Source organism: Glandiceps talaboti, chromosome 15 (genome assembly GCF_964340395.1).
Source record: "Glandiceps talaboti chromosome 15, keGlaTala1.1, whole genome shotgun sequence".
Lineage (NCBI taxonomy): Eukaryota > Metazoa > Hemichordata > Enteropneusta > Spengelidae > Glandiceps > Glandiceps talaboti.
The window spans coordinates 18,246,676-18,262,129 of NC_135563.1; the positions used below are offsets into that span (position 1 = coordinate 18,246,676).

General features: G+C 34.0%; 1 protein-coding gene across 1 annotated transcript in view; it reads right to left on the minus strand.

Annotated features, from left to right (window-relative positions):
• The window catches only part of LOC144446982 (guanine nucleotide-binding protein G(q) subunit alpha-like), a 77,728-nt gene extending 65,277 nt beyond the window's left edge, over positions 1 to 12,451 (minus strand). The window contains exon 1 of the mRNA XM_078136858.1: positions 12,164 to 12,451. Coding sequence (XP_077992984.1) covers positions 12,164 to 12,275 — 112 coding nt within the window. The 5' untranslated portion in view covers positions 12,276 to 12,451. The remainder of the gene's footprint in view (positions 1 to 12,163) is intronic.
• Between the last annotated feature and the right edge of the window lie 3,003 nt (positions 12,452 to 15,454).

Sequence of the window (15,454 nt, forward strand, 5' to 3'; positions counted from 1 at the left end):
TAGTGAGATTGATGATTTCACCAATGGTTGAATGTACTGTTGCATGATCATTTTTATGTCATGTTTTTTATCGCAATGTTTATAAATCTACATTGTTGGGAGTTTTTTAAAAAAGCATCTAAGTCCTAGTTATACTTTTAACAGTGTGAATGCCTTAGAAATTAGATTAAAAGCCATCATTAACCATTGGATTTATTAATGGTCTCAGAATTTCAACAATAAATGCTGATTTTCACCCAAATACACACTTGTGGTGTTGCCATCTTACCATTTGTGATATACTATTTATTTCTGATCTGGCCAAAGAGGGTATCATTTTTTTTAATTTATCAGATTTCTAAAATATGTGATCCATTGAGTCATGAGAAACAGAAATAATTTATTTAACAACAGGGTTACCTATACATTTAGTTTAGCAGCTATCCGTATTGAATCCATCATGGTTTTGATTCTTTTTTTGATCACCCGATCTCTCTCCCCATCTAGTCAAATGGATGTATGTAGAACAATATTCCATACTTAATTTTAAATTACCCCCACAACAGCTGAATGAATGCTATAACTCGTTCTCTGATACAAGAGTTTAGAAATACATAATGTATTTGTATAGGAAACAGGCAGCTCATCTAGCCCATCGAACTATAACACATATTTTTATACTTGATATACATGTATGTTGATAATAATTGCTCAATACTTTTTCATACATCATGTATGGAACTGGCATGCGAAATTTGTAGACAACTGTGTATCACTATGGATTCAATAGCTCCACATCAGTAGCTCTGTATAAGCCCATTGGATTTACCATTGATGCACATCAACCTGCCAAATTATGCTTTTCCTCTATCCTTTACTATACTTTGTGATGACTTGCAAGAAATATCTAAATTCTAACCCATTTTTATTATTTTGAGACCCATGACAAAATTGTTCTCTTTTACTTCAGGGGACACAGTCTGGTGGAAATACTTTGTTGAAGATGATAGACTACAGTATAATAACAACCCACAGCCTGTTGTCTGAACAGACACAGTGATTTTCTGTTTCCGCTTGCATCAATCCTACAAAACTCTTTATTCATAGCATTCAATTTCTTCCCAAGTGGTTGGATTTTAAATCTCTACTATGGTGTATTTAATTAACTCTAACATTGTAACAATCAACTTCATGTTGAATACACTATACTGTGCACTTCTTTGTAATTACAGTTATTAACTGTATCCATGTAACAAACACAAAAAATATCTGAAAGCAGTGGTTGCTATGAACAAACCATGCTAGTCAATTAAGAGATAGATTTAAATCAAAATTACTGTCACGACTCAATGACAAGGCAGTCTATTTTTGCAAGCAATTAATTATAACTTTGAGTTAACATATAATAAACAACAACAATACCGAGAATATTTTTCCCAAAATTAATTTCTGCAAATAATGGCTTTATTTATTAAATATATATATAACAGATTCAATATATATGAATGACTTAAAAAATAAGGTTTCATGAAATTGATGTCTGAAAATACTTGTTTTATGTTTGAATTGTACATTATACAAAATTTCTTTAAATTCTACTATGTATGGTTTTCTTGAAATAAAACTCAAATGCAAACCAGTTGAATTTCATGGCATTTTCCTTCATATTCAAATATTTGCACCACAATCAATTGCAGTTCAGAACTCATTCGTGACAAAATGGAAATTTACCAATGTGCCTTCTGAGAGTCTTTTTGATAGGCAAACATTCATATTTTTAGACCCAATTTGTATACCAAAGATAATTGCAGAAGCCAGCAAAATAACATAAATATGGAGGAAGTATTTTTATCTGTATCCTGTATTAAGGGATAGAGTAATAAAGTCTAGATATAATGTTACACCAAATACAATTAAATCTATATATTTAGTTTTACCAGAACCAACCAACCAACCAACCAACCCCAACCATCCCCCTTCTGCTTTGGGGTTCATACCAAAATCATAGTGCAAAATATGTACATATTGGAATTTTTTATGGTGCAAAGTATTGAAACGATGCCAGTTTTACATTATTGCCCCCTTTGTGTTACTGGGATTCCCACACCTTAGCAAAAAAGAAATCTGGTATACTTTGTAAATCTGGCAGAGTTGGAAAGGTTTGGAGGTTTTAAATTTAAACCTATATCTTTTGCATGTCATTTACTATTCTTCCATCGGGAAATATCATGCTTGGGTAAACCTCAATGCCAGAGGCAATTCCTTTCAAAACTGAGTAGAAGATGACAATGACAACCGGATGAAGAACATAAATCAGGTCACAGCCCAGGGAAATGAACTAAACGAAACTTGGCAATCATTCTCAAGCAATGTCATCATTACAGTATAAAATTCCCACAGGAAAGCATTAGCTAGAGTAATTCAGATTGTCAAAGACCATGAAGACACTGCAATTTAACTAATGCAACCCTTTGGATTGAGCGTATAAGCCTTCCACATGTACGGACACATTTATACCGCGGTGTTTTTTTTAAATGTCCCCTTTTCCCTCACAAAGCTGGAAAAATTGTTTATTATAATAGTTTGCATAATAGTTTTATAACTGATATTATTCATAAAATATTTCTCTGACATCTGCAGGACATATACTACAATTCTTATTGTACAACAATAATGCAGTCTATTAACTTTATTCATCCATTATTATTGATACTTACAGTACAGTCATCTCAGCCACAGCACACAAATGTTACTTTTGCCTGACAGCATTAGCTCAGAATTTTTCCATAAAGTATTTGTCAACAAGTCTCCATTGAAAACAGTCGCTGCTGCCACCTTGGATACTTTTCTTGGAGTTTTATAATTGAAATTTTCTTCTTTTTAATTTTGACTCTCAAGTTTGACGTCAAATGTAATGATCCTAACAAAAACGTCATATTTGATGATATAGTTGTAGACACTTGAATTTTGTGTCATGACATGTGTCAACAACATCTCAAGTTTGTCTCAGATGCATATCAATTAAGATGTGAGTTTGCAGTGGTAGACATACAAATACACACAAAATACACACACACACACATGAAATCATTTCTATGGAACAGTGACACATACTGCACACATGTATGAACATCAAAAAACAGGTCTTATTATTTGAAATGTAAAGAATTCACTTTTTTTTGAGTTTGCTCAATGCAAATTATTCAATGATTGAAAAATAGTCACATGTGTGCCACTTAATGGCTGAAGTCAATTCATGACATGTTTACTCTGACTAAGCATTGAAATTACCTGATATTCACATGCAATGTTTTCATTCCTTCCACTTTGTTCAATGAGATTCCCTTTTGAATTAATTAATGGTTTCAAACTAATGTCTTTCCTGGGCTAGAAAGCCAAATCTGCAGTGTCACGGCCATCATTATGGGCAGGATTAGGCTGACATCACAATCAATGAGATTTGAATAAACAAATTATTCTGATGAAATGTATAAAAAATGTAGTGTTTAAATGTTTCAAATCCTGATGCAATGAAACAATCAGGAATACCTAATCAGACAGAGTGTCATTTATTGATTCCCCACATGAAACCCGTGATTATGTTTAAAGATTGAAGGATAATGAGCTTTGTATTTAAAGTATTAGGCAAGAACAACAATCAGATTGACAATTTGTTGCTAAACTAATGTATTGTAAATGCAGAGAATATTAATTGTTGGTTAGTCGGTCAGTTGGTTGGTCAGTCGATTGGTTGGTAAATAATATTTCCCCGGCACATGTATTTGATTTACGTATCCATACAATTTTGCTGCAGTTCTGTGACACTAATACATGTTTCAGGGGTCAGTCAGATCTGGAGAGTTCATCAGGTCGTGAAAACAGTTTGTGGATGAAATGTAACATTGCCTTAATAAAGTCGTACATGTAAATTATATGTATACATCTCTTTTAACAGCGAAAAGGCTTTGCTTATGCTAAATTATATGTTAAATTGCATGAACCTGTCTGACAACATGATACCTTAGTGTATTTTACAATAGAAACATTCAAAAACTGCATTAACGGTAACAGACCACATAGTGATTTTGGGATCAAGAGGTTGTAGATCTCATCAGAAGTTTACACAGCCATGTCAACTAATTCTTTCAAATTCCCTTTTTTCATCTAATAAAATAATCAGTATTTCAGCAGCATTACAGTTTGGTAATAGCAAAGCTGAATGTGTTCATTGAAACCCTGTCATACAGTACATCAGATATTTGATTTGATTATTCTTGCCAAGTACCTATCATTGTTAGGAGAGTAATACCAGTACGTGTTTGCACTATCAACAGAGTATACACAATAGTAGCAATGGCTAGTTTTAAATTGTATTCATATAACACATTGCACAACTTTCAGCATTAAAATCAACTCTGGCATGCATCTAAAATGTTGGTTTAAAATCATATAATAATCATATAGTGTTTAACATGTCAGAGTCAAAGAATGCATGGGTTGAAATTTGTCACGAACCTAACACATCAATAATACATCATGATTGATTTTGATAGAACATTCATCATTTTTCATCATTCATGTGTACGTGTTATTCAATAATATCAGTATGAAGGAGATGACAGAATTGGTAAAACAGCCTGTAGTTATGAGGTTTTGAACATAAAATATCTAGACGAGATGTTGTACTGGGCAGGATGTGACAACTCCTCTCCTCAATCACTATGATGCTTGTTACTGATGTGTATGGGATTATATAGTCAAATCTACCGTTGCAAAAAAAAGAAGTCTGGTAGATTTAATTGGTACAATACAGGTATCTATCCTGTTTTGATAACACAGAGAACTATAGTTGTATATTACTGGAAATTTGGAAATTTTCACAAAAGACTTGTTTTCACTTATTTAACTCGAAACCAAACACACAAAAGTAGGTGGGGACTAAAATGTTTTCTTGTACATGTATATAATTTAATAGTAAAATTTGCCTTTCAGAACTAGCTGAAGATTGAAAAATTCCAAAATTTTCCAGTGACAAAAATAACTAAGATTATAATTTATCAGTCACATTGGCAGATATACCGAGCAACACTAAAAGTAGATTAATAATGGTCCCATAGACGAGTAAGTGTAAACTACATTAATGTTTCAATGGTTTAACTACATCAAAAAACAATAACATTTTAGACTAGCCTGCATTTTTTTACCAAAACTACATTTTTTTACTCAAATTATATGCTTGTGGTATAATCATTTTGACTTGAACAATTTCCCAACTAGACATCTAAAGTAACATCCCTACCAAATACCAATCGATCATTTACACACATATACATGTACACTCAGACAGACAGACAGACAGACATACACACACACTTTACCACACCCACAACTGAACTCTATTGTTCAGTTGTGCTAAAAGCCGTAATCCCATCTCTGCGTCATCTTTAATAATAGACAGCCTGTGAGTTTACAATCAGATTAACAATTGTATTTTATTAGTATTCATATCATAATTAATGATATTAAAATTTTACACTCTATATATCACCATCTAAACCTCTATTAATAAAGCAGATCTGATCATAATATCTATTATACAAGACTTTTATACAAGATATTGCTTATTAAATCTTCTCAATCTGATTAAAATCTGATGTAGATGTCGGCTAATTGTTCATTGTTATTTTACATCGGTATTCATTCTTGACTTGACGTTCGTATTACATGTTTATGTTTTGGTCCTGATGACCACCTCCTCTCTACAGGACCAAAACATAAACATGTAATATGAAGGTCAACTGAATAAAAAATACCGATGTAAAATAACAATGAACGATTAGCCGACATCTACGTCGTATTTTAATCAGATTGGGATCTTCTCAACTTGTATATTCATAACTACATTAAAAATTAACAAGGTCTGTATGTAAGAAGGGTGATGTTTGTATGAGTGTGTTTGTGTGTATGTGTATGTGTGTGTGTGTGTGTGGGGGGGGGGTGAGTATGGGTGTGGGTATAGGTCTGTGTGAACAGTTAAACGCTATTACTAATATTCACTCTACAATAGTAAGTTAAACAGAGCAAGTACAAAATCCACTTTGTGTTAAATATGGTGACAAATATGATTTGATACATACTTCTTTTGGCTCATAATAATCAAAATACAACTTTGACTGATAACACAATTAGTACAATTTATGCTCTAAAAAGAGTGCAATATCTGATAATGTATTATTTGGTTGATGTATCTATCAAATTTCTTTGTAATCCCTTTTTACATCATATTCATTTCATATCAAGCACTTATGTTACAATGTGGTTTTTGATTTAAAAACACATAGTATATAGGCAATTGTTGAGACTAGTGCATTTACGATTTATTACATAGTTGCGGTCAAATCCATGTAGCTAGCGGAAGGTGAGATGATCATGCATATTTTGTACTGTAACACTGCTAGGTGATTACATGGCTTGAGGTTGTATCAGCTACAGATCAGGATTTAACACTACGTTTGATGATGAAAGCATGTATATTTCATGCCAATGTTAGCATTAATAGTTGATGAGGTTTAAATATAGATAAAAACTAGCTTACAGTTTGAAATAGTACAACTAGTAATACTTCTCAGTACCTACAGCAGAATTCTACCACCTAGGTGTGTCATAAAAATGATGACTGTTCAATATCTTGGTCGACACCATAACTTCCTCTTCATGCACTAGTCTATACATGCATTGGTATAGGTGCTCATGACAATTAGTTGACCTTTTTATACTATTCTGACCCTCTAGCATGAGGTGAAATGCTATTGCAGGTACTAAGAATTAAGAGTATGCTTTTCTGCATTTTAAAGAAGTAGCCAGAATAAATTATACAACTGTATGTATTGACTGACAGCTAACTGGATCTTTAATACAACTCCAGTCAGGTTTATTTCTGCTTGTACTTGTAGTACAATTGCATTGAAGCCCAGCTGCACTTGACATGTGTTCGGCCATTTTGGAGATTTCCTACAAAGGTTTATGGGATACATCACATACCAACACAATCATACAAATGACAAATGTGGTGTCATTACATGAGGTTTTCCCATAAACCCTTGCATGATATGCCCAAAATGGCCGAACACATGTCAAGTGCAGTAGAGCATCTTTATACAAATTTAAAGCTGAATATTAAAGATACCAAGGCGTTATTTTGTTATCAAAACTGAAAGTTGATAACTGTAATTCATACAAGTGTACCACAGACAGCAATAAACCTGAATTGACTTTTCCTGTTAATAACAATTAGTAACAACTAGATCTATACTGGTAATAGTTTATGTAGTAGACTACACAAATGTGAAACATTAGGAGGTCACTTGCCTGCCAAATAACAGTTATTGTATTGGCATCAAGACAGGTAGATTGTCAGTGTCTTGTAATTTAATCTGTCAACACTAACAGGCCATTTCATCAGGCCCAATGGTTTGGACAGGATCTCAGAATGTTCACCAATAGAAAGTAATATAGTCATACTAATAATGTTAGATCACATAATCAGTGTGCCCTCTAAGCCAATTTGACACACCATTGACACACAATTTCTAGTGATGCACCAAAATTTGGTGTGCTCCTATTTCTTGCTATGTGATGGCTCATAAGATAGCCCAGTTTTTCTCATTTTGACTCACAACAAAATTTTGCTATCATTAGAGGGCACACTGTACATAATGCCTTTAATATATTGTTCAGCATTATTTTGGAGGTAAACAATGCACTTTGCACTCTAAATTTTACCTTAGACTTACAGAGAGTGAAAATACTTTAATTACTGCATCATTATCTGATGATGTGATTGTAAATAGCATATTTAGAAAAAATTAAATTTCTACTGTAATGATATTGTTTCTTCTTCTTTTTCTTGCAATTTTTTGAATTTTTGTGTATGTTCTGTTTTAGCTTTTTTACACTCATAAATTTGTAACTTTTTTCCTATGAACCTGTTCTCGAATTGTTATTATTGTTATAATATTATTGGCAAAACGGATCTGACAATGAATATTGTCATCACAGCATGTTATCAAATCATTACCCCTGGCACAGACCTATATGGGTACAATGGCCTAAAAACATCGTCAACTCCCTACAGGAGCATACAATCCATTCCAGCTTGAATTATGTAAGTGTATCGGATTAAAGCATTCACATAGCAACCACTGTCCTATCAGGCCCAAAATTATACAGCTGGGTTGACTGGGGCACAACCATACATAAAATATTGCTGAATGACTTAAGCTAGCTATTAGAAACAACCAGCAGCAAGGATAGAACAGCTACTTGCATATTCTAAGCCAGCCACTCTAACGAGTCGGCCATCATGACTCCACACGTACTTATCTTCAAAATAAATCTTAGATATGAGATAGGTTAACTGTCATTTCAGAGACTACTTGACTGAGATGTATGTGTACATATAAGGAACAGTTAGAACAGGACATGCAAGTTGCATGTCTATGTTTGAAGCTATTAGTTGCAATTTGACTTCTCAAACATAGTAAATATGTAATTCCAATTTGTCACTCATCAGTGTCGTTTATTACCTTCACTGGTATAAGTTTTCTCTTTCAGAAATACATTTAATTGGAATATTTTTTTTCATGTTGCAATTATTCAGATTTAACAGAATTGCATATACGGTGTATGTACATCCTTTCTTTTGCCATTAATTAAGTATTCATTCCCTGAATGCGTTCTGTTTTGCCACCAATGACATTTAACAAATCAGTGCTTTTTGTTCACTATAAACAGATGACATTGTAAATCAGTGACAAGTAAATCATGATGTACCATAATAGAATATTGATAATCTCTAATCTTCCTTAATGAATTAATATAATCTACAATTTTTTATGTATATTGATTAGTTATGTATTATGACATTAATTATAGAAATTAATTTACTTAATTGTAATCTCAGTTGTGAAGGTGGACAATTAATTAGATATCATTTAGCTCAGGAAAACACAAGTACATAAGGGGCCTTGTCACAATGAATTGAAGATGAGTAGTCACTAATTTTGTATGTCACAAGTATTTTCCAAATGAATGAATAAAGTAGTGGAGAATAACATAATTTATGCCTGCTCAAGAAAAAAATATTGATAAATAAACTATAAAGGCGATTCTGAACAATTGTATTCATATTTTGAGTCCTATGAAACCAGTGACATAGATACACATTACCATCACCACATAAAACAACCAGCATATAAATCCCATATTTTCTTTATGAACATGTACAACTTGCCTTGCACATGGTATAATTGTAACCTGTCTGCAATTGTGTAGACTTTTCTGATAGAATAAAATACTGTTGCACTTTGTTTTTTTTAAATATAGCCTCATCCTCAATCCAAGAAAGCCTGAGGATATACACAAAGACATTACAATCTCTTTTAGTATCAAGAAATATTTGTCAGTATCTGCTAGAAGAGAGTAACATATTATAAGCAGAGATTGTAAATTACTGCACAGCCCTTGCATATTCTTCAAATTCATGTTAATTCCCTAGACTTTGTGTATAGTTTCTAAATCATAATTTATTCTGCCTATAATTTGTCATAAGCAGAGTTTGTGCATTGCCAACCCTTGAGCATACCTCCAAGTCATAAGCATATTCCCCAGACTTTGTATATAGGTCCTAAATCATAATTTATTCTGCTTGGTAGAGGGCTCTCTGATGCTAGTAATCAATCATAAATTGTTTTGGTTCTGTGCCCTTTCCTTTGTATGTTTATAAGAAAACTGGATTTAATAATAATTTACTAGTTTATTTGTTATTGAGATCAGGGTTGATGAAAACATTTTTAGAAGCAACAAACATGAAACCCTACAAATAAATTGTTAGGGCTAGGTTTCAATGCCATACAAGATGTTCACATTAGATCTTCAAAACTACATATGTCTGTTAATTATTACAAGAATGTCACAAATTTAGCCTTTTTGATCAGGATTGGGAACCCTGGTAAGGCCTAAGAATAAAGATTGCTTGGTTTTGGTTACTCAACCCCCATCTAGTTTTTCATGTCACATTTTTGAGGAAAAGATAACAAAATCATGAAAATTATGAAGTCTTTCAAGAAATGGTAGATGTGGAAACTGACATCAACTTAAAAAGACTGGTCTTCCAATCTGTAATAGCTGTACATCTAATGAGAAGAAACGAATAACACAGAGACCATACGGAAAACAACGGAAAACACAACTACCTGAACTAGACACTCACATATGAAAAAATATATAATATATAAAAATAAAATGAAAAATCTACCTACCCCACCTATTCTAAAATTGAAAGTAAATGGACTGAGACTTTTAAAAACGTCCATATAACTTTATATACCATGTACCATAATTTTGGTGGGGAAACCATTAAATCAAATAGCTATACCCACCATCTGCAATAACTATGTTTTAGAGTATTCAATCATGTGACCTTAACACAACCTGCCACAACTCACACACCGCAAACCCATGTAAATATTAATTATATCGTTTTAACATGGCAAGTAAAAAACCCCGACAAATTCAGGTAGATTTTACCTTCTAATACCACCCACAACAAAGACACAAAGTAAACATTGGAATTTAGCCCTTTCCTGTGATGTGTACACTCTATCTGTTTGAATGTAGTCTACTACTGAAAACTAACATGTAAGCATATGTTTTAAGTGTAGAAACATCATTAACTTCTGATAAGACTTTTACCAATGACTTGTGCTATTTGTAATCACACACACACACACACACACACACACACACACACACACACACACTGTGAATATTTAATTTGGCGCATGCAGACTTAAGCAGAATTTTTTTCCTTCACATTTTGGCCCCTTTTCAGTTCAAATAAAATTGGCTATGTACATATATATTCAGAGCAACATCACTAGTGAGGTAATTGGTCGATTCATGCTAGATAAATGTGACGTTATTACATTGTATTTACTTGGAATTTATCACTGAAAATCATTCTACTTTCATTAATTACTTTTCATGCAAAAAGACTGTTCCATGTGTCAGCTAAATAAACTAAATGAAGTTAGAACCAAAATACATATATGTTGACAATATACATGTAGTAAACATCTTAGTTAGGTACTTATCATTATTCGTAGTGACAAGTATGTAGGTTTTAGATCTGATGATAACCACCTCTGAAATGTTTCCATTGACATGATTGCCAACAGAGACCTTTTGAACCTTTTCTTCCACTCTACACAGACGTACCACAGAAAGTAAATTTTCATTACCAACGTGTTAATAGAATCAGGCAAGTTAAACATTTGCCGATATTTCACAGTGAATGAATATTGTCATACCCTGAAGCTGTTGTGAATTATTCATTATCACTCTAGGCTTTCCTACTAAAAGAGTAAGTCAGAGAGACAACATACTAGTTTTTATGTTTCACAGCTATTTCCTCTCATACTGGTCAACAAACAGGCTATAATGTCAGTGGAGCTCGCTATTTGCCAATGGTATTATAATATGTGGTAGATTACATCACATATGGCAGAGTATTTTAATCTCATTGGATATTTTTACTATGAAATGTTTGCTATACCAAATGTATTTTACAGTGGAGTTTTACTGTATAGAAGAGGCACCATGGACATAATTCCTGAATGAACATTCAAAGTCGTATGTGCTTTGCACTACAGTTATTATTGCAATATATGACACGGGTGTCATGTCACAATCTAAACACAGGGCAATTCATGATAATCACATAATGCAGTCATTGGTGATAATTATACAAACAGCATACTTTATTAAGCTTATTTGATTTGCAGCAGACACACCTATCACAATATTTCTAGTGTTTTGATACCCTCAAATAAATGTACTGTACACAACAGCTGTGCTTGCCACCAACCCAAATAAAACAAACAGACAATACAAATGCAAACAACATCAAAGTGTACCTAATGAGAAAAAATAGCATCCACAATTTTTTTATGATTATGAAAATCAAAATACATACACAGTAATTTCAGAGAGAATTTTTGGCTTGAGATCCCAGATAATACTACTCGATTCAGGCCATACATTCACCTACTACCTTGTGGTTAAGATTTTTTGACAGAAAAAGACAACAGAATGAAAAAAATATCAATAAAAAGTTACATTTTACCTAGAGTCAAGAGTTGTATTTCCCGTTGTCGTTTCTCTCGTTCTTCATCAAGAGCCACATCAATATTGTGGCTGCGGGCGGCAGCTTCTTTCACAGCTTTCCTTCTAATCATTGTTACACTCACCCGCAAAGCCAAAAACTCCCGTTCATCCGTATGTACTCGACGATCAGTTCCAGAATGTATATTTTACATCGACAACAGGACAGTCAAGAATCACATCTCATTCACAGACATGTCATTCCCTTCAGCAAACGTTCGTTCTTTGTCGTTAATTCACCAGCCCTGGTTTGAGTTCAACGAAAGGCCTGTGGTCGAGAATATATCGGTGTTTGGAGTCAACCCACACCTTTCCGGTTTCTATCGCAACGACACCTCTATATCTGTACATAAAATACGGTAAAGATTTGGTCACCGTCCTGTTATTAATTAATATGTTCACACTTGTTAATGGGTTTATGTACTCCAGAGATGGACAACTGTTTTGGCACTCATGAACAAATGGCCGTAGAGAATACAGCCCAAATCGAACCGTAGCATCGTTTATAACAACACTACATACAGCAGAAATCTGAATTTGGATGGAAATTTTATGTGGGTATGTCTTCTCTCTCAAGTTTTTTTGTAAATATAGATTAACATTGGACCTCAGTACATTGTGGGCTTTAACCCAACTTTATTGTGCTGGAAACTTACCATTCCTTTCATTTCAAAACTGATAGGGAGCGACAACAACATTCGACAAATAGCATTTTTGATCAAGCTTGAGAACACACCGTTAGCGTTTACATTACATGGACAGTTGACTTGTGTTTATATCTGCAGTCCGGTACGACTACTGGTGTTCTGGGTATTTTTCAGCTCAGTTCTTTTCTAGCTGTACACGGCTTTATATTTGATTAATACGCGAAACAAAGCCACTTACCTAATTCTGGTAATGTTACCGCAATAATAGGAATTACACTGCTTTCACACAACACTATTTTCGCTCAGTATGTTGTTGAAAGTCAATGGACAACAGGAATCGAAATTAAGTCGCAAGGTGGCGCTAATACCTCTTTCTAGGATATTTAAAGATTAAGTCACGGGGAAAAGTAAAATAAATCCAGGCGATATTACGAAAGCCGTAGAGGGACTTCTGACTTCATGTTTCAGTGAACAGACAGAGCCCCCTGGTGTTGTCCTGTAAGTGTAATGTGAATTAAATACACGATTTATTTTCAATGTCGTCGTTCTGCGATCGCAATTTAGACAATCAACATTCGTTTCTGAGTTTTTGCATTGTCAAGATGCAATCTGCAAGAAGTTTTGTGTCACTGTCATCTTACATTATATCGTGCTTTCATACAATCATAATACGTCATCACTTCTTCATATCTATCCGCCACTGAGTGGCGCCAGACACAAAGTTTGCTATATGTGAATTGTTAATCATGCAGTAGTATGGTTGTATCACTAAACAGGGGCGTGTAACATAATTATATAAACACTTGTCAGGACACGTTCCTCATCCTTCGATGCATTCACAAATGGTTCAGCTATTTAACCTGCTCGAAGGTATATTTTCGTCATGTATTGCTTTCTTTCAAACAAAGCAGTGCAAAAGTACGTTCCTAAAATGCCCGACGTGTAAAAATCATTGCTGTTAACATTAATTTAGAATATCTTACAAACCACTAAATCAAATAGCTATACCCACCATCTGCAATAACTATGTTTAGAGTATTCAATCATGTGACCTTAACATAACCTGCCACAACTCACACACCGCAAACCCGTGTAAATATTAATTATATCGTTTTAATATGGCAAATGAGTTAAATGAAAACTTTTCTCGATCAACACTGTGTGCATCATCCTAGAAACTCACAAAGACAACGCGTTTCCTTCCACATTGGCTCTCGTTAATCTCCCGAATTGAGCATTCAAAATGCAGCAGATCAAACGGAAATAAACAAATTGTGACGTGCAAAATGCAGGAGTGTGGCCAATGGTAGTCATACTAACTATGTTGGAAACTTTAGACATATAAAACGCACACAATGTACAAATGACAGTGTACAGACAGAGTACAGGAAAATATCTGCTCCTGGGTTGTACTAGTCCCTGACTATCCTATTCATTCATTCATCTCGTGTCACTGAAAATCAGGTCATTTCTTGTAACATAATGTGGTATCGGACCTATTTCGTTTTAGCTCGTTATTTGTGATCCTGACAATGTAATAACATTTCGGTTTGTTTCCACATAAAAATATGACTGAGTACCTGCAGTGTGCTGTAACCCTGGCTAAAAAAAACATGCTTGTAGTGTTCATCTTTCTGTTTGGTGATAGATAAATTTAAACTTAACCCAACTTTAAGGGCCTATATTATATTTTGTCATGTTCTTGAAAAAAGCTTCTGGAATGTTATTTTTAATCATCAACTATATTTCAAAGAAGTCAGGACGACTGTTGACAGTCAACCCAACTTACCTCGCGGTGAGTGAACTTGCGCGATCACAGAAGTAAGTTTAATTTTACCCCTTTCATATATATAGTTGGCTAAACGTGTCTATATTATCGATATTATGGACATTTTATTGTATTCTGATAGAAATATTCTGAGACATATCTCGGGAAACAAGTGCCTGTGACTGTGAGGTATGCTCTCGTGGTGCTCTCCAGTACATGAGTAAATATAAGGACTAAAGTATTTATGTAACCCCCCCCCCCACACACACACACACACACACACAGTGGGAGATAATAAGGCAGATTCAAATCATAGACCCTCCACCAACGTTGGCGGATGGTCTATGCTCGAACATATCCCCGTTGCTATCACCTGCATCATAATTCTGTGTAGGTAAATTCCGAATGTTGTTCTGGTAATCACTGTACATTGTTCTCCCCATCTACAATATGGTATGGTCCGTTTCGAGCTTACTTGTAAGACTGCGTAATAAGCAATATGATTGGATAATCTTGTGTTACAAAGGTGATTTTTGATTGGATATGGTTTTTAAATATGGCGGAAAGTTCGTCGTAAATATATCGTGTGTACAAACGTAAAACTAAGTGAATGTAGTCTACGTACAATCGATGTAATCTTTCGCGATATTTTCGTTTAATTTTCAATCTAGAGGGCACTTAACGCAGATCTTCAACTTCCGTTGAAATAACATTTGAAGTGAAATCGAACTTATCTGAATTCGAAATACGTTGCTGTTCGCTGTTTGTAACCACTGACTGAAGTCTGAACCAGACAAGTTTCACTCGTAATGTTGTTGTGTTTTTGGTTACGGGGTGC